This window comes from Clytia hemisphaerica, unplaced genomic scaffold (genome assembly GCF_902728285.1).
Source record: "Clytia hemisphaerica strain Z4C2 unplaced genomic scaffold, Clytia hemisphaerica genome assembly, whole genome shotgun sequence".
Lineage (NCBI taxonomy): Eukaryota > Metazoa > Cnidaria > Hydrozoa > Leptothecata > Clytiidae > Clytia > Clytia hemisphaerica.
Genome location: NW_027104107.1, coordinates 210579 through 231571, shown reverse-complemented (window position 1 = coordinate 231571; position 20993 = coordinate 210579). Strand labels below are relative to the sequence as shown.

Sequence of the window (20993 nt, the reverse complement as noted above, 5' to 3'; positions counted from 1 at the left end):
TATATCGGCCCCTTATTTAGTGATTTTCCACCCGGGACATTCTTATTCCAACCCCCTCCCCCTGGCAATTAGTTTCTGAAATAACTTTTCACAGCCGGGGGGTGTCTGCTTATTCCAGATCCCCCGTCTATTAGATACCGAAGAGTATATTATATTTCGTTGATTTTAGTAATTAATACTCACGTTTTAAGCTGATCAAAAGAACACAAAACACAAAGGGAAATGAAAATACTACACAGTTATTGTTGTTTTTTGTAGATTTGTTGTTATATAAATAACTGATTTTAATCCAACTATCTGCTTCAACTGATGAAAGATGAGAGAAGATCACATTCAGGTAAGAGTTCTCTAAATCTGCGTTTGCCAGCATCTGTGATTTGTCGAGGTCTTGGGCTCAACATGAGACGCGTGAACTCTTTAGGTAAAACTAAAGCAAGACGTGCAAGCTCTGAGTCCGTTTGGATGCACCTTGTGTTTACCACGTTCAAACAATGCAAGTGTTTAAAACGGGGAATTGACTTAAAAATTCCATAGCTTGTCAAGTACATACAGCCATCCACCCAAAGTTCTCTCAAGGAATCCATACTATCGGAGATTCTTTCTAAATCTTGGTCCACAATGTTCCATCGTTTGATTGACAAAATTTGAAGAAACCGTGCACATGGTGCCACACACAAAGCTGTTACCCTAGTATTATAACATATCCCTCTCAGCTTCATTTTGTTGAGCATTATTTCACGTAATTTAGTGCATTTTTCTAATAATAGCTTGATACCAGTCTCACATGGTTCCTTTACTCTAATTCTCAAATGTTTTAAGGAATGACAAAACTTTCCAATCATTTGGAGTCCAACATCATCCACTTGTGTATCGCACAAAATAAGCCTTCGGAGATTGGGACAGTTTGAGCAGAGAAAAGAAATACCATGATTTGTGCAAGGCTTACCAAGGCATCTACGACTATCAACTTCTATTGAAACGATCCACGCTCCTTCGTGTCTTCTAACAAAGTCGAACACAGCTTTGTCTCCATCGAGTGCAGATAGACTTTTCAGTCTTAACAACAAAGAACGGTCATTTGATAAATGATACCATCTGGTGCAAACTTTAGAAATACTCTCAAAAATCTCCTTCGGTTCGCAAAAAGAAAAGATTTGTAAGATAATGCTTTTCGGAAGAGTGTTCATTTTGACTGTAGCCATTGATTTCACATCGCGCCATTTTATAATAGCATTTTATCTCTACGAACGAGTGTTTTATAATTGACACTCCTTCATAGTGGGAGTAAGAAAGCAGGAAAATGTGCCTGCTCTGTTTACCAACCAAAAATACTTTTTCAAACCCGTGTCAGTTGTACGTTAAGTCAACAGTCGCATTTTTCACACATGTTCACTAGTTCAAATACACATTTTCGGGATAAAATTCATTTATCTTGCTGCACGAGTTTATAACGCTGTAGGTTGGAAAACATTCCTTTTTATATAAGAACGATTTTATAAGAACAATGAGGCCTTAAAATGGCCAAAAGTTAAGAACAAGTTAAGAACAGTCCCAAGATTTGGAAGGCCTTTTTTGCTTTTTTGTGAAAACTAGGAATAGATACAAAGCAAAAATTGTCCTAAAATAGCTTGAAAATAAGGATAAAATAAGAACATATTGAGACTGCGCTGACCTGACTGGATTGATGGAGGGATTGTCAGGTAGTAAACTTCACATCGACTCGCTAGATGACAAAATTTAGTAAATCAGGACCAAATTTGGTGGTTTTTAGTTCACTCGTAGCTAAAAATGCCAAGAAAGGCTAGGGTATTTAGGCAAATAAGGGTCCAGGTATGTGCACGCGATAACGGTACCTTTTTCAGACCACCAAATCTCCCTAAGGGTCACAAAAAAACGATCTACGTTCTGAAAGGGTCCCAAAAATGGCAAAGAATTTTCTCTCTAAGGGTCAATTTTCGATTTTTGGTTCGGACATACCCGTCACCTCGCAAACATAGTACGGAAAATCTATTCAATAATTCTTGAAAGAAAATTTTCATAGAAATAAATCGAAGTAACGAAAATGCCAAACATTTTTAAAATTTTGAAATTTGAAAAATAAATAAAATTCAAATTTCAAAATCTGAATTTTAAAAGATTACAATTTCCCCCCTTAAACCCTTTACCTACCGATGTCGGCATATACCGACAAGGTCTATATAAGAGGGTAAAGCCCTATTGTAAGGCTTGAACTTGAAATCCTCATTTTTGGTCTAAATTGCCAGAACAGTATTTATCTTTGTGATCCAATAGAAAAGATTTCAAAAATTAGTCTTTTCACCGAAATTCGGAGTTTAAAGATAAAAAACTACCAAAATTATAGAGATATTGACGGGTTTTTTATCTTATTAACGAGTGAACTAATAGTCATTAAATTTGGTGAACGAAGAGGAGACTCTGAGCTATCCAAAAGACTATGCTATGAACCTATGAACGAGCTTCAAATTATACCGCCAGCTTTAAGACCCAAAATTTTAGGTAGTTTATTAGGTGTACCACCTGCATCACCTCTATGACCCTAACCAAATGTAAGAAAACCAGTCAACAATGGGTTCAGCAATAAACACAGGCTCGAGAACTGAAGAATTTTAAACTTTTTTCTAGTGATGACAACAAACGAAGCTCGGCCCTGGAAGTACAAAGTACTCTATCATTCTCATTAAAAAAGCGTGTATGGTTACTATTTTTCCAGAGCTAGATTACCATTTTGTCAAGTTAGAAATGTCTAAAGGGGCTAGCTCTCTAAATTCACTGACCTACACGCTTTTTGTTCTTGTTCACTCATTTTTTAACAACAACAACAACCCTAGCTTGGTAGTTTCAACTGAGTTCAATTCTCAGTCTGGGGTAATGCTAAATGCACTCATTTATCAAACAAAAAAAAACTTGGCGAAGATACTGACCAAACAAACGTTTTTAAAGGTATTTTTTCAATTAAAAGGTTTGAATATGGGCCAAACAGCTATTTCTTCATAAAAGATCTTAAAATCAGTGAAAATTGAGACAGGGGTATCAAAAGTCTATTTTACAATAAAAATCAGCACGAAATCAGCTGACAACGGGCTGATTTTTATCTCATTTTTTTTTAACTCGATAGATGTGCAAACTTTCTCGTCCCCCTTTTTTTTCCTTCCCCCTTTTTTTTTTCGTTCGCCCCCCTTGACGTCGAATATCGTTCCACGGGCTAGCAGCCGAGCCTCAACAAAATTTTACTGGTTGTTATTTTGAAAAGAGAGTGAGAACCCCATCCTTCAGCATAATTCTTTTCTTTACATATACCTATCGCATGTTTTTGAGGCGTATGGTTCGTAATGGTATGAAGCATGTTAACGCGAAAAGGAGAATGATTTTCGTATGGTATTGAACAATGTTTGTTTACATGAAATATGTGGTACGAAAGATGTTAGTGTTTTTATTAGAAATCAGCAACGTAGTTACTTGGCACATGTTATTCGCATGAATGTTCACAGAAATGTGAAAAAGCTCACGTTCAATGATGACATATATACAAGGAGAGGGCGCTCCGTTAAGTCGTTGGTTGATTTGATTATTGAAAATGAAAATGTCACTCTTGATAGATTTTGCAATCTCGCGTTGCAAAGAAAACGTTAATGGAAATGTGATAGATTGATATTATTTAATATTATTTACGAGAGACTGGGTTACCCAGGTTTTTATTCTATTTATTGACGAGAGTTCGGTGTGAGGATGTTTCGGTCCACCAAAACAGATCACACCCTATTCGACCTAGGAATAGGGAATAGTAAAATTTCTTAATAACTCGTCATTTAAAGATATTGTTCAGACTGGAGAAGTTGATGGTTTGCTGTAAAAAAGTTATTTTCTATATTTATTTGCATATCTTGGACATCATGCACTTAAAAATGAGACAGAATTTAAATTCTCGGTTGAGAGCATGTTCGGTCTAAAATTGAATCAATCATTAAAACTTCAAAATAAGGGGTTTGTTCTTCAAAATAATTAGAGCTTAGTGTGATTCGCTGAATTCAATTTCACGATAGGCACACCCTACGCACACAAAACCATGAAATTGAATTTCGCAAAAATTTTCTCTCTTTAGGTAAATAATACAAAAATGAACCAAGATCAAGTTAAACGCATTGTAGACCAATTACAACTCCCATTATACCAATTGACACCACTTCCCCAACTCACACTTCGACCAACACATACACCACACCCACAACAACAAAAACACACGCTCCTAAAGATAATAGACTTTATAAATAAAAGCAAGAAAAATGAAAATGCTCACAATCCACACGACATAAACCTATACTTTGAAGATGAACTTAATAAATATCTGTAAATATCAAGTGCTGTTTTTTTTAAAGATTTCTTTTGTTTTTATATTGTAAATACCCTGTAAATAGTATGTACATAAACCTCATAACCCTAAAGAGACAACTTCTGTTTTTCCATGCACGCTTTTTTATAAGAACTTACTCTTTAAGAATATTCCTTAATTTGTTCCTTATCTGGGACCCCTGCCCACTGCCTTCTTCATCTAGATACATCTTTGCTTCCGCTAGAACCCTTAACACTTTTGCATACATTGTTATACGGAAATCCTTTTCTAAATAAGATTCAAAACCGTGATATATTAAGCATAACCATTAAATTCATTTGCGATACTGAGCGTTTTATCTTAAAAGTTTCATTTAGTGAAAGGTAAAGAATTGCAAAGCTTCTATTTATATGACTCTTGAAGCTTTGCTTATAAAAAAGTTTCCGGAAATCGAAGAAAGTTTTTTTTCGAAAGCTGAGAAGTGATTTTTGACCCACAACCGACGATTGAAGTTTTTATTTTAATGAAAAATTGACAAAAAGCTACTCAGAGTGTGAAAGGGTATGCTGCAGTTGAAAATTGAAAGGGCGTTGAAAAATATAGGGCGCTCGAGGGAGGTAGGCGTTTTTCAAAAATAAATTTAAGATTCGAGTGATTTGCCGTTAATTAGTAAATCTATTTCAAAAAATATTATATCATTATTCCATATATTATTGGGTATGTTACAAAATTCAAGCTTATTATGTCAGATCGACACGTCACTTTAGCCAGTAATAAAAAATGTTTGAATGACAATAATAATAGCTTTTTTGGTGAATCTAGAGCAATGTAAGAAGTTAGGAAAAAATACCAAGTTGGTCTTAAAACGTTAAGTGTCAATACATCAATTCGGTTTCTTTTAAAACCCACGTCTTTATCAGTTCTGACCACCCTAAACTAGTTCCAGCCTCCTTTATTAATTAGAGAGTGTAATTAAGTGCAAATGTTAATCCCTTACTAAAGTTTTGTAACAATGAAAATTGAATACTAACGCATTGTTGGTCATAATGTCATTCGTGAAACATTTTAATGATCTCACTTTTTTTGTTCAATATAATTGCGCAAATTAAAGCCTGGGACTAGTTAAGGGTGGTCAGAACACATAAAGAATTGATTTTAAAAGAAACCGAATTGGTGTATAAAGATAAAAAATACAGATTATGAAAAAAACGTTTGTTTGATAATAGCAATCTCAAAGTATTATTTGTCAAAGCTTTTCGGCTACGTCAGTCCAAATTAAAAGATGTTCACAAATCTACAGTTAAAGTTAAAAATTGCTTTATTGTCGGCAAATAAAAGGAAGAAAAGAAAGGTAATAAAACGTAGGTATGAAAAATTATTGAGTGTAGGTCCCTTAGTGGCTATAAAAGAAACTTCGGAAGATTTTCTCTCTTTCTCCTTTTTGGGTTCTTTTAAAATACATCGCCATGAGAATGCTAGCTATCTCAAAAATGAAGCATTTTTGGCCAAGTTTTGGTATGTCTAGCCTAAAAATCCTTCGTTTTTCTGTTACTCTTTAAAAAAATCTAAAATTTTAAGAATTGAGAAAACAAGCTTCCCTTGAGTGCCAGCTTTATCTCAAAGTTCGATGCATTTTGTCCATCCGACACATAATATTTCAGCTGGATTTAGAGGCCATGAAATAATACATTTTTACTTATTTTGAATTCCCCCTTGAAATCTATCTCGGTAAAATTCATATACTGAAAAAAGAAGGCTTAGTCTCTAGGTCGAGCTGAAATATTATGTAGTATGGACAAAAATGCAACGAATTTCGTAACATGCCCTATTATATAAAATAATCTATTCAAAATCAAAATTTTTTTTCTTCTTTTCTTTCATTTCGCTTTTTATCAATTCAAAATTGTTCAATCTATAGGTAGATCTCCTTGAATGTTTTTCTGCAGCTGGTTTGGTTTCTAGGATATTGTCCAATGGTAGCTTGCAAGATTTTTCGAAATTGAAATTGCTCAACATTGACAAGGTGTTGCTATACAGCTTTCCGTAGACGTTCTTATTATTACTACTTGTAACTTCAATAAGGACGGCTTTTCCATTGTTCATTCCCGCGAGCAGCTCTCCTTCTACATACGGACCGGTAAAGTCAAAATCCTCTTCTTCATTTTCTGGTTCAATTATCTCTTCGCTCTGCTCGGTTTCATCGTTCACATCTTCGCTCTGCTCGGTTTCATCGTTCACATCTTCGCTCCGCTCGTTCATATCTTCACTCGGCCCACTACCTGTTTCAACTTCAAACTCCACAATATTTCCTCTCTCGTCGTTTATCTCCTCGTGATCAGACAGTTTGTTGTTCAGATCGTTTTCAAACTCTTGAATAATTGCCAACCGTCTTTCATTCACTAATTCTGCTGGCGGTGTACTCCGCTTTGGCGATGGTTGCCCTTTATCCTGAAAAAGTTAGAAAAACATTGCAGGTTTACAAAGCATCATTCTTTTACCAAAAAAATTATTTTTCTCTTTGGTCTCTACTGTAGTTCCAAGAGGTCTAGATAGTGTTTAATTTTGGTGAAAAATTCACTAACAGGTAATTGGAAATATAGTTTCGTAAAATTTAGTCCTCTGATTAGTGGACATTCCAAGAATGATGAAAGTCTCAAAATACCGACATAAATCATTTCCATTTTTACTGAACCTTTTTACTATCGCAGTGAAGAAATTAGCATGGATAGGATGGAAGTCTCTACTTTCTTTGTCTAAAAAAATGTGATTATATTCTAATACCTCAATGGACTTGCGTTTTTTCTTTAAATCATCAATTGTCCACGAACTCTTGACATTTTCTTTTTCAGCTTCCACCTGTAAATAATAAAGTTTTTGTCAGTCAATAAAATGCACTACTTTCATAGTGTTAGAGAGTTTCATCATAAAGTTATTTTGATTAACAATTTTTCCTTTATTTAAATATTCTCCTCTCAAATCGCTTAAAATGTTTTCTTTGGTCAAAGAAAGTTGTATTATTTAGTCATTTACTAATGAAATTAATGCCATGTAGTACAAGCCAGGTGAAAATCAAACAAACTTACTAATTTTGATCTTAAGAAGAGCTCATTTTGATCGTATTTCACAGTAAGTTCTGCCAGTCTGGTGACTTCTTCTTGCATTGCCAGCTCTGATCTGCGATATTCGTCTCTTTTCTAAAAGACACGAAAGAAAATTATATAGGTAAAATTGCCTGACTTTATGAAAAAGCATCATACAAAGACATCTAAAAGAAATCTTCAAAATAATTGCATTTTCAAGAAAAAACTTTCCACTTTTATTGCAGAAATTTCCAAATCTTTTCGTAATCTCTGTAAAAAACAGAACCAATAGTTCCATAATGGACATCAAGCTATGGGAAAGCAGCGAGTATGTTACTGTGCAAAGTAAAATGGATGAAGTTTTTTACCTTTTTCAATTGACATTTCTGTACATTGTTTAGCGTTTCTAAACTTGTGATGCGGGTGGTCAATTTATTGCATGTTCCTTCAAGCTAAAATAAAATGCAAGTAAATGTTTTAGTTTGTGATTGAATACAATTCGAAACCTAGGGTATAAACTTATTTTCACGGTAACTAATTTTCATAAAGCTTGAATGCACCACATGATAGAGATACTCAGGTGGCCCCTGGGCACCAGTGAGTGCTTACTCAAGGCGCCACACCACTCCGTTTTTCGATGATATAGTAGCATATATGATCGATAGCATATATGATATACTATCTGAAGCTGTCAGTATTTAACACCCTGTTATACTACTAGTAAAACACTGTTGCTTCACATAGCATATATTTATTATAAAAAATGTGCCTTGGTGTAATCTGAAAAGCCAGCAAACTTGAGTCAGATTCCCTTGCAGCAGCACTAAAATTGATAATGAAATATAATGTAAAAAGTTATGACTGGACTTACTGCAACAATACATTTTCTCAACTTTTCATTTTTTGATTTCTCTTCAGCCAATTTTATCTGGAGCTAAAATTGAACAAAAAGAAATAGAGTAAAGAAATAGAGTTTGATGAGTAAATATATTTTTTTCAATTTTGTCGAGCCACTTCTGTCAAATTTTTATGTAGCATTATCCTATCAAAATGTATTTTAATTAAAAAACTGGCGATAAATACAGTGGATTTTACTGAAAAAGTATTTTTTTTAATCTGCTCACGTAAGCGAGCAGACGAAAATAAGTTTTTCCATGAAAGTTTGTCAAAATAAAAGATTAGAAATTGTCCTAAAGTTTCAAGACTGTATAACAATTCCTTGATAAAGGTTATTCAAAAAATATTTCAGGGGGGTGTTTCGTCCCTCCCCCTCCCCTAGCCGAGGTAGGATTATGAATATTTCAAGGCTAAAATCGAAAAAAAAAAAGAATTACGAGGTTTCTCTCGATACAACTGATTTTTATATAAAAACTGTTTAGTCAAAGTGACGAAGTTGCTCAAAAGCGAAAGGTAAGTTCCTAATTTTGCATTCATCCTATTCCTACTTCTGTCAAATGCGACCTTTATTGTCGTTGTCCATATCATTAGGTTTGATCTTGTATGAAACTTTCCATATGATAAGAAAAAGAAGATAAAAGTTTTATCTACCACATATTGACACCCCCTTCTCACAGCCCCGGTGGGACCCCCGCCCCACTGGAAAAATAGCCCCAAAAATCGTCCCCGGTGGAAAATAACCCCAGAATTTTTGTCCCCGGTGGAAAATAACAAAGAATGCTATCCCCCTCGAAAAATTTTGTTTTTTTTTGTAGTTAAAACAATAGAATTCAAATCCCCGATCATAAAAAAGAAAGGAATTTCTATCCCCATTGGAATTTAGTTCCTTAATTTTATCCCCACTGGTCAAAAATTTTCCACCGGGTCTGTGAGAAGGGGGTGTATATTGGGTTCAATTTGTATAGTTACAATATAGTTTAGAGTTTAGTTTTACCTTTCTATTTTTCAGCTGAAGCTCTTTGATCAAATCATTTTCATCTTCTCCAATGTCAACCGAAACTTCTTCCTTCAGGTAAAGAAAACAATACCGCTAAAAAAAGTCTAGTTCAATTTGTTGACTTTTCAGATTTCAAATAATATAGTAATATTTTGAAAACTTGCTTGCAAACTTAAATCGTTTTTTATATAACAACAATTTTATAAGAACAATGAGGCTCAAAATGGCCAAAAAATAGGAACAATTAAAGCACAAGCCCAAGGCAGGAATGTTTATTTTTTCTGTCGATTAGGTAGAAACATATGGAAAGGAAAAATGACCTAAAATGCCACAAAAGATGATAACAAAATAAGAACAGTTTGAGATTTAAAGTGCAAACAGTTTGTACCTCAATTCAAATTTCAAGGTTTTAATAAAAAACAGTTTAGTGCGAAAAAAACGCAGTAATCCTCACACCTTTCACGCACCATTTTCCCAATCTTACCTTTAAGTCCTTCATGATTTCTCTGATACGTTGTTTGGTCAAATTACCGCCTTCGTTCACGCAACGATTCAAAAAGTTCATTTTCTTGCTGTAATCTTTGATCTCCTTTGTGAACCTCCTGCAAAATGCTTGATCAATAGGAATGCCATTTCCCTCTATTTCAAGCAATTTACCCCATATTATTAAGGAGCATGTTGCTGTAGTCCAATGTACAAACATCTCGTTTGGCTGAAAAAGAGAAAAATATTGCTTGCAATGATGTGAATCTGGATTTTAGGCATGTAAGATTTGTGTAAGAGTTTTAAATTTACTTATAAAAACGCTTCTAACGTAAATTTTTCACATTTTTCCATTAATTTAAAAATTTTCTTTTCGATGGTGTCACTGAAGTCTAGGGAGTCTGCGCCACAAACCAGGGTTTCCCGTTTTGAACACCTCCGTTCGTTCCGTGTACTGTTAAATTGATAAATAAAGCCTTAGACTACTATACCATTATCTGATAGTGCTTTTCAGGGTGTGTTTGAAATTACTTTCATTTAAAAACATGTAACAACGTAAAAATTTCAGAAAATCAATTTTCGCTGTAAATATTCTAAATTTTAAAATTTTTATGCTAACGTCAAAGGCAAAAACGTGAAGGCAGAGTGAACCAAAAAAATCCCAAAAAAGAATACGGAAGTTAAGATTAAAAAAGCTAAGTTAACGACACGCAAACTCGAAAATCTAATGTGTCCATCGGACGCATGTAGACAAAATAATTAAACTTTGTAAAAATAATGGTTGCTGAAGCTGGCATTCTCAGAAATGTTTTTTTTATCAAATTCTACTAATTTTAGCCTAAACCATTCTCACTTCTGCCACTTTAAAAACATTTTGAAGAGTTAAAAAATTGAAGGAACATGCTTCCTTGGTGTACAGGCTTCCTTGGTGTACAGGCTTCCTTGGTGTACAGGCTTTACTTCAAAATTCGATGCATTTTGTCAACCCAACATGAATTTTCAGTTCGACCAAGAAGCCGCAGAACACTTTTATTTACTAACCTTCAACAAACTCTTAAAAGTGTATCATAATCATCTTTTTCTATGCAGAAAAATATCCCGTTAAGAAAAGACTTAAAGGCATAAAACAAGGACGATCTTGTTTTGTACATATTTTAAGCTAGACCCTAATAATAAAATACTTAGATACATGATATAAAACGGGCTTGTTTAGCTTTTACAATGATGATGAAGATATTTTGAAGTAAACAAACACGCTCACAAGACAACTGAAACCTCATCCAGAAATAAGATACACAAGAAACGCAAGATACTCAAGACATTTAATCAACAACCATGTAAAGACCTGGGTTGATCACACCTACAGACTGTGACCCAAAAGAAAGACTTGGACGTTTTACCAAAGCTCAATCATACCAGGTTTGCCCTGGACACTCAAGGTAAGACTATACATTACTTTGCTTTATTCAACTTGGGCGATCTAAACGAATCCCTGCCAGCACAGCAGAGGAGACGGAGGTGCAAGACACAAACGTTAAAAAAGAAAGACAGCACTGTCTTACTGAAACTCTCATCATACCAGATGTGCCCTGGTTGTCGAAGGTAAGACCTTTCCTCCTTTTGTCTTTCGACCTTTCAACAATTCAAAGATGAACTTCAGTGCCGAACAATTCCACACGGTTATGATAGCCATCGACAACAACAACAACAACAACAACAACAACAACAACAACAACAACAACAACAACAACAACAACAACAACAACAACAACAACAAGGGAAAAGTGAAACAAGTTTTTTTAGCACATGGTCTAAAGAAGCAAATTGGTCTCCAACCATCATCATCGACGACAAGCCAATAAAACACGAAAAGACACCACGCCTACTTGGGGTGATTTGGATCGCCTGCTAAACTTTGGACCCCACGTAGAAAAGCTCACAAAACAACTGACACCAAAGCTACGAATGCTAAAAGCAGTTTCAAACTCCAAGTGGGGATGGCGAAAAGATTCCTTGGTGAAAATCTATCTAACCCACTTTGATAGTGCCATCCACTACGCCGGGTTCACATGGCAACCCGGAACATCAACCACCCACTTGGCCAGCCTTCAAAGACTGCAAAACAGAGCGTTACGAATAATCACTGGTCAATACTCATCCACCCCGGTTGAAGCATTACGCGCGGAAGTTAACCAACCGAGCCTCAACACTAGAGTAAAGAGAAATGCAATGATTGCAGCTGAAAAATGTCATCGTCAACCCGAAAACCATCCAAGAAGACTGGCCTACGAAACGGCAGTTAAACCAAAACCACAAAGCAAAAGAGTGAGCTGGGTATCATACTGTCAAGAACTGAAGAATGAATTACCAGAAATGATGGAACAAAGAAAGCCGATTGTCTTCTTTGAATCTCCACCTTGGACTACAACTCCAAATTTAAAGATCTTCTCCAATCTGTACGACATCAAAAGAACTGACCCGGAAGAAACGAAAAGAACCGCTGCAATACGAAGAATCCACGAACTTGATGCACAATTGGTAATCTACACAGATGGATCAGCAGACGCGGGAACCTTTAAAGGAGGAGCAGCTGTGGTCATTACGCAAGGTGATCCAGAGGATCCTACTGTCCTCCAAAACATCCAAAGAAAAGGAGCCGAATATACGTGCTCGTACGAAGAAGAAGTCGAGAATGGCAACAACATGGATCAAAAGCAACATCACTGACAACATCCACACACTGATTTGCACAGACAGCCAGTCACTATGCCTGGCACTGACAAATTTCAACGAAGAAACATCAAAAATAAGAGAAGACGCGTCAGAATGTCCCGGTAAAATCACCATCCAATGGGTCCCTGGTCATTCCAACATTCCAGGCAATGAGTTGGCTGACGCACAAGCCAAGGCAGCTACAGAGTCCAATTCGGATAAAAGGCCAAACTCGTTCCGGAGCGCATCAATGATGATTAGAAAAACCTTCAAAGACGAAGCAATCTCCCATCAACGAATCGCAAAGGTTTACAGCAAGTATTCGAAAGAAAAGGAGAAAGAAGTCAAAAATAGAGCTGACCAAGTCATGTTGGCCCAACTACGATCAGGACACTCAAAGAACCTTAAAGCATATGCCAACAGGATCGACGAAAATATCGATGCTCTATGTCCCGACTGTGGCGAGGAACCCCAAACCATCGAACACTGGTTCACAAATTGTCCAGCAACACTCGCCACCCGAAGGCAACATTTTGGGGAACACATCACGGACATCGACTTGTTGACAAAGGAACCTGGCAAGTCGGTCGCCCTGGCGAAGAGTTACTTCGGGGCCGACCTGTAAACAAGTCACCGATAAACACACACACACACACAACAACAACAACAACAACAACAACAACAACAACAACAATAACAACAATAACAACAACAACAACAACGGACAACAACAAGAAGCTACGCCTGTCGAAGTGACCCCAGCTACACCAATCGAGCTATGGCGATTCACCAGCTCCTGGGCACCAAACAAAAAACAAGAACATTGAGTGACCTTCTTAGAGATCTTGAAAAGTAGGCCAAATCTCTGAATTTCGACAAAAAACCATACACCACACTCGAAGAAGCCATAAAGGATGCTGTGGAATGAATGATGTCAGTCTGAAGGAAAGGGCACTTGCAGAGGATCCAGACCTCGAGAAACTTTCCAGATGAAGACAGGCACGAGAAACAGGTCGAGAAGATGCACACAACCTCGATAAGACAACAAACATCAAACGTGTGTAGCACGAAAGAAATCAAGAAAACATGGCACAAAAAAATAGACGAAATGATCAAAAACCTGCAATAATGAAACTCAGCAAAGCAGAAGTGAGGGAAGTACAGTAAAAAACACAAAGGCTCCTACAAGTGTAACACCAACCATCAGTTAGGGAGATGCCTAAATGATGCCTTACATCACCCAGCTCCGTCAAGAAAGTGATCCGTCCTACAGAAAAAATGGGTCGACGTCAAGATTGGAGGCACACAACACACACTTTTTTGCGGACACAGGCAGTGAACACACCATCATCACTTCAAAACACTACAACAGCTCTATAGGACCTGGGGATGGGGATCCTCCAACAACATCAACATCAGTGGGATGGTACACACCGTGATTAAGAAGTCCTAAGAATGAAAGAGAAACCAAGATCGACAGTAAGGCATGTTGTATATAGCTTTTAAACTGAGCCATTACTTGGGGACAACGATGCAGAACAACTCGGATTCATTATTTTCAACAATATTCAAAAATTCTGACAGTCTTATGAGCCTTGACAACACGACACATATTCTTGTCTCCCGAATAGACGTCCCCACACTAATTGTTCAGAGAAAAAAATCCATCCCACCGGTCTTATCAAGACTACCCCTTCCATTGGTAATTAAATCCGAATAAATCAATATTTTATCATAGTATAGATAGACCTTAAACTTTCTCATTTTACTTGATCATTGGTTAAAATTTTCTCTTTTGTTAATATTGGTTCTTATTTTACGTGTTCATTGTTAAAGTTTTGTTTTTGTTGAAATTGATATCAGTTTAAAAAAATTCTTTCTTCAAATTAACCCCCCCCCCCGCTTATTAAAATTTAGCAAATTTCTCTACCCCCTAAAGATATTGGAAAAAATTCAATTTAGCGATTATCACATGGTTTGTGATATTTGGCCAACAAATACCTTTTATGATGTGATCCTAGACAAAACCTCCAAATGTTTTTGCTTAAGCTAAGATATGATGAAAAATGGAAATTTTGATTTGGGAATGACCAAGATTAAAAAGTAGTCAAATCGATATTTTGGACTTAGATTTTTAGAAAACAGCTAAAGTATCCAAATACACCCTAAAATGCTGGTGAAAATTGACGGTAGAGGTATACAGGTTTTTTTAATAAGAACGTCCAAAATTTATAAAGCCTTCAGATGTTCTTAACTGTTTGAATTTAAGCCTAATAATCTTTTTTAAATTGTTCTTATCTTAAACAGTCTCCCAGTGTTTTTGTACAGTCTTTGAAATATTGCTTATTTCGGAGTAAAGCCTTCAAATGTCCTTAAAATGTTCTTAATTTTTCCCCTCGAAGCCTTATGTTCTTATATGATTTGTTCTTATGAACAAAACGTTTAATAGACTTTATATCTCGTAGTACAAACAAGCTACAGATCTGAAAATTGGGCAAGTTATTCACTTAGGTGCATTTTGGGGTGTAGATAGCCGAGCCGGCTGACCGTGGACCCCGTGAAAACAATCGAAAGACTGCCTAAAAGTCCTAGATTACTGGGTTATCCACGTAAAAATATCGACTGTGTAGACCCTCAAAATTATTTGAGGTGTATTCTAATATTTGTAACGTCAATAAGCAAATATCAAAAAGTGTTAAATTTGATTCGATCCTGAGTAACAGAGTCGATTCAACATAAAGTAAAGAGATGTATCAGATGTTATTTTAGATTTAGCCTTCATATACCGTCTTTGATCCTGATTGAAAGTCCTAAATTTTGTTACAAAATCATATTCTCTAAAGCTGAAATGTGACGAGTAGACAAACGTAGGGAATGTTGCTTAAGATGAAAGAAGGTTTCAGTGGTTTTTTTTTAATTTCTGCAAATCATTTTAAATAAAAAAAGTAGAAAAGTCCTTACCAAATTTGTTACACGGGCTCGAACGTAATTCTTTATTTCGCTTGCTTTATGCTTTGACATCGCTGGCAAATCCTCATGTCTAGGAAGTATTAAAAAATCATAAACAAAATCTCGCATTCTCTGAATGCAATCAAAGAACGAACTTGTTTCATAGTCGATGTTATCATACATTTTCTTTCGATGTTTTTTGTAGTCTTGCTTTGGAATGGTTGATAAATAGATTGATACGAAATGCTCTGAAATGATTGATAAATGTGTCGAACTGAAAATAATAAAGGCGTGAAATCATCTCAATTAATATCAAAATTGGGCCTCTCTCTTTGAATTTTCCCGACATTTTATTTAATTCAATTTAATTAATTTCAATTTATTTTTGTAAAGATTTCCCAATTGAGTTTAGAAATTAGCACTTTTTCTCTAATGGACCTGGTAAGGGGGGGTTTCAGGGGGTACCCGATTCCGCAATTCCGCCAATTTTTTCTCCAATTTCCGTCAAACCGTCTTAAATTGAACCAAAATTCCGTCACCGAAAATTCCTTTGAAATTCAATATTTTTGTCGAAAATTCCGCAAATTTTGAATATCTTTTACCAATTCCGAATAAATTCCGCAAATTTTTTTGCTAAATTTCGTTTTTCCGCACTAAAATTGTCTAATTTTCCGTCTCCGTCAGAGAACCCAATTTCCGTAATTCCGTCAAAATTTTTGCCAGATTCCGCCACACCGTCCGAAAAAAGGGCCGATTCCGCTCCTCCGCCAACCATGAAACCCCCCCCTGGTAATAACTATGACGAGAGGCAAAGTTAATTTAAAAAAGTTGAATGGGAAGAGATTTCCCTGGAACAACTTGGAGATTGTTAGGGTAATTCTATATAATTTTTAGCACGTGCCGTAACTTGCCTGAGATACTTTTCCAATTCTATTTAAGGTATTATTCGAACAATAAAATCGTAAATATACCGCTGTCTACTTTTTTTATTTCTTTTTTATAACCGCATAATTTCTGTATACAAAAATAAAATTAAAAATACAAATGAAAAACTAAATAAAAATAGACAAAATAAAGTATTTTACAGTTTTCGTTCTCAATAATAAATACACCTCCTTCTCACAGACCCGGTGGGAAATTTTTGACCAGTTGGGATAAAAGGACCTAAATTTCAATGGGGATAGAAATTACGTTGTTTCTTATGACCGGGGATTTGAATTCTATTGTTTTAACTACAAAAAAACCAGTGGGGATGCAAAACCAAGATATAAAGTTTCCGAGGGGGATAGCTTTGTTATTTTCCACTGGGGACAAAGTTTCTGGGGCTACTTCCCACCGAGGACGGTTTTTGGGACTATTTTTCCAGTGGGGTAGGGGTCCCACTGGAGCTGTGAGAAGGGGGTGTATAAAAGCAAGATTCTCATTTATTTATATCTATAAAATCTAGAGCAGAGCTTAAACGAATCATACGAGTGAGCAGACCTCCAGCGGACCCAAAGTTCACGCCATCGTCATGCCTGAAAAGTTTGCTTTACGTGATTACGCCATTAAATTCTATTTCAATACCAAAGTTTGGTCCTGAGCTCGGAGAAATCTAACCTGTTTGTGATCCTCTAAAGCGTGCCTGATACATGGCACTCTAAAATAAAACCATGGACTGAAGCCAATACCACTAGTGAAACATTTTTTTCACCCTTGAACAGTATATTTTTTCAGATTCTAGGTAATTCACTCACTTATCGCTGGTGGCATTTAGAATTGTGGATTCACAAACATAAACACATATTACAAGACAATATTAAAAGAATGAGAACCTAGTAAAAATGATCACCAAAGAATGTCTTGAAATAAGAACACCGAGATAAAATGTCGAAATAGGCAGAGATAATCATAGTACATGAGAGATTAACCAAAAGAGGCACCCTAGGACTTTTCTATCCAGGCGACACCAACATATTGAGCAAAAACTAAGGGTTCTCTCCTTCGAAAGGAATCGAGCTCTAAAAAGAATAACTCTGCATGTATACTACAAAAATGAAAATATCAGAATTAAAAGAAAATGAAAAAAAGAAATGAAATTAGAGGCTAGGGATTGGTGGTTTTAATGGGGAGGTTGTGGAAACAAGGGTGGGTGGTGCAGGCGTGATGGACAGTAGTGGTAGGATGATTGTTGCAGCGGAGGTGGTTGCAGGAATGAGGGTGATGGTTGACTTTCGACTAAAATAAAAGTACAGTAAACTATGTAGACGCGCCAATTTTTTTAAGACCGTTCTAATGGAATTTATTAGAGTTAGTCTGGAAAATAATAGTTATTCTATAGCTTTATATGTATAATATGATACTTAAAAACGTGATCAGATCAGGTTAAATCCTCTAATTTGAAGAATAAACCAAGAATTTTTTTCAGATCTAGTTGATTTAAACGCCTTCTCATTGCTTAGAGAGAAGCTTAGCGCGTCGAGCTGCTTTAAAGGATATTGGGATTGAATTTACTCCGACTAGAATTTTGAAGTAATTTCATTGACGTCATCCCAAACTAAGACGTTTTGGTTATTGGCGAAGGATTTGGCTTGGGTACACTCGAACTTGATAGTCTATCTAGGATGTATTATCAATAAAATTTGTGTTGTAGAATCTTCTCTGTTGCAAAACAACAAGTAAATTTGGTTTGATAAATAGTGTAAAAACGCCTTATCTAAATCAGGATTTCAAGTGTTTAAAAAACCTAATAATTGCATAATTTATTGTTAGCCTGGCGCGCTGAAATTCTAGATGGCCACGGTAATGGAGAATTATTTTCTTCGTTTTACGTGCAATTAAAAATAATATCAAACCGTGCAAAAAAACAACATAAATATTTTTAAGATTTCTTCCACCAGCAGGTCCTCTAACGTGAAGCAAAAAAAGCTCGAACAGGGCAAAAAAGGAGTGTATTCATTTTAAAATTGATTAAAGCGATGAAAGTCACACGCTTGTTTTTTTGGTTACACGCCCGGGGGGGGGGGGGGGGGGTACTAGGTTTGCGAGGTGACGGGTATGTCCGAGCCGAAAATCGAAAATCGACCCTTTGAGAGACAAAATTTTGGTGATTTTGGGACCCTTTGAGAGACTTTTTCCTAAATTTTGGTCCATTTTTTCCAAATCTTGGTTTGATTTTCACCAATTTTTGGTCAAAATTTTTGGAAATCATGACCCTTTGAGAGAGAAATTTTTGATTTTCGTGATTTTGGGACCCTTTCAGAGACTAACATTTGAATTTGTACCCCTTTGAGAGACTTTTGAGGAATGAGAAAAGGTACCCTTATGGCTCGCACATACCTGACACCCATTTTGCCTAAGTACCCCCCCCCCCCGGGGTTACACGTCATGTAACCGTAAGATCTTTCAAATATTTCAAAGTTTGAAAAACTATTTTTCGCTTTTTTTACGGTTCATCTTTCATCCTTCTATGTTAATGGTGAAAATATTTCATGTAATTTCAATTGTAAGAAAGGAGGATTATCACTACCGTAATTGAAAAGATCACAATCGTGCGAGTCAAACGCGTAACTGCGTTGTTTTTGGTCTATAAGATATTAATACAATATCTTAAGTAATAAATTGACAATATTTTTTTAGGGCTAAGCACAATATCCGGAAAAATTTCTAAGAATTATTTTCAACGCTTTTTCGCTTTCTTTTTTTGAAAGTTTTTGACGAATAATTAGTACATAGATTTTACACATATAACTATGGAATGCTCCTATTAGTTAATTAGTCCTCCCCAAAGATTTCTCACCTTATCACAAAAATTGTTTTAATTACAAATAATTTTACAAGTAATTACAAAATTATAGCTGTATCGTTTGTTGTTAATTGATCTGCCAAAAAAGTCTTCTGACTAGTTCCCATTTTCTGATTTCTTTAATTTTTTTGTTTAGTAAAATGTCTTATCTCATGTCTTAGTTTAATTTGATTATCTTGATTGTTGGTGGTTGCTTTGGTGGTACTACGAATTTTAGCTTAGTTAGTAGGGGTTGTTAGGCTTCCGAAATGAGGCTTAAATTCAGGTATTGTCAACTACACCCGGGGGGGGGGGCACTCATATGGTCCGACCCATGGCATGTGTCGTCCGGAAGGGTAGGTTTTTTAAGACCCTCGAAATGCACTGTAAGGGTGTACTTTTGATGTAGTACACTATAAGCGTCTCCTTTTGGCTGGCTGCACTGTAAGGGTGTGTTTTGGGGACAATGAAAAATAAATTTAATTTTTCAACCTTTGAGTGTCTCTCTAAGGGTCGGAAAAACATGTCAGTCTCTCTAAGGGTCGGTTAAAATGAAATATATTGTCTCTTTAAGGGTTCGCCAGCACTCGCCTTTGCACGACTTAGCCAAATGGCGGTTTTGGTCGGCCAGCTTGCTTTTCTTTTATGGAAAGTTTTAGTCTAGATAAATCCGTTTTGTAGTTTCTTTAGCAAAATTTTTAATGTGGATAGCGCCTTATATTTATTTGAGTCTATCTAGGGGTTACCTTTTTTTCCACTTAGTCTCTCTAAGGGTTACCCTTTTTCCCCACATAGTCTCTCTAAGGGTCAAGGTTGAGGGGTCTGGGCCGCACATACCCGTCATCCCTCAACCCTAATATCCCCCCGGAAGAATATAACCATATCAAGGTCAAACCATTTGATAATTTTAAATCTTTCGAGACAAAGCTAAAAAAAAATCTAAATAGGGATAGAAATTCTCAGCCTTTAGGATTAGCATTTGAGTCATTTGACACCCATGTCTCACCGGAGGAAAATTTTAATGACTGAGGATTTAAATTCTATTTATTGAAATTGAGGCATTTTGAAAGAGGGAAAAGAAGAGCTGAAGTCAACGAGGTTTTTTAGTTTATAGTAACATAACTATTTACATTATTTTTGGAAAACCTTACTGTTGTTAAGAACTGTAGGAGGTTGAATGTTGCAATTAGGTGGTTGAAAAGTTATTGATTGCGGGGTATGATGACGACAGTTGGGTATGTGGAGGGTACTGGTGTTAAAGGGAGGTTGGATCCCGGGGGGGGGTACTAGGGCAAGATGGGTTACGGGGATGCTCCGCTGGTCAGGGTACCTTTTTTAGCCTCCACGAGTCCCACGTAGGGTCGCAAAAACACCAAAATAGAAAAATCAGTCCCTCGTAGGGTGCCTATTTTTGGAAAATTTTGGGGAAAAGTAGAAAATTTGAGAAAATTTGGAATTTCAGTCCCATTCAGGGTCACTTTTTCGCAAATTTCGAGTCCCACGTAGGGTCCATTTTTCGAACTTCAGCGGAGCACCCCCGTCAGTCGACAAGGGTAGTACCCCCCCCCCGGGGGTTGGATGTTATAATTGGGTGGTTGAAAAGTGGAGTGTGGTGTGTGGTGACAATAGTTGGGTGGTTGGCGGGTTCTGCTGTAAAAGGGAGGTTGAAGGTTGGAACTGGGTGGTTGAACGGTGGAGTGCGGTGTGTGTTGACGATAGTTGGATGGTTGGTGGAGTGATGGGCGGTGGTGAAGAGTGTGTGTG

At 36.3% G+C, this 20993-nt stretch overlaps 1 protein-coding gene across 1 annotated transcript; it reads right to left on the bottom strand.

Moving 5' to 3' along the window:
• Positions 1-5599: 5599 nt before the first annotated feature.
• Positions 5600-16039, bottom strand: LOC136813261 (uncharacterized). Its single transcript, XM_067069774.1, has 8 exons — positions 15479-16039; positions 9807-10034; positions 9320-9391; positions 8300-8362; positions 7797-7880; positions 7432-7542; positions 7130-7204; positions 5600-6796 (listed from the first exon to the last, which is right to left on the bottom strand). Exons 1-8 carry the CDS (start codon positions 15647-15649, stop codon positions 6191-6193), a joined length of 1410 nt encoding a protein of 469 aa, XP_066925875.1. The 5' UTR covers positions 15650-16039; the 3' UTR covers positions 5600-6190.
• Positions 16040-20993: the final 4954 nt, after the last annotated feature.

Coding starts and splice junctions, on each gene's coding strand:
- LOC136813261 (XM_067069774.1), bottom strand. CDS start 15,649: ATGTATGATAACATCGACTATGAAACAAGTTCGTTCTTTGATTGCATT. Junction 7,881..8,299: donor TGAGAAAATGTATTGTTGCA/GTAAGTCCAGTC, acceptor ATTTTATTTTAG/CTTGAAGGAACATGCAATAA. Junction 6,797..7,129: donor AAAAACGCAAGTCCATTGAG/GTATTAGAATAT, acceptor TAACTTTTTCAG/GATAAAGGGCAACCATCGCC.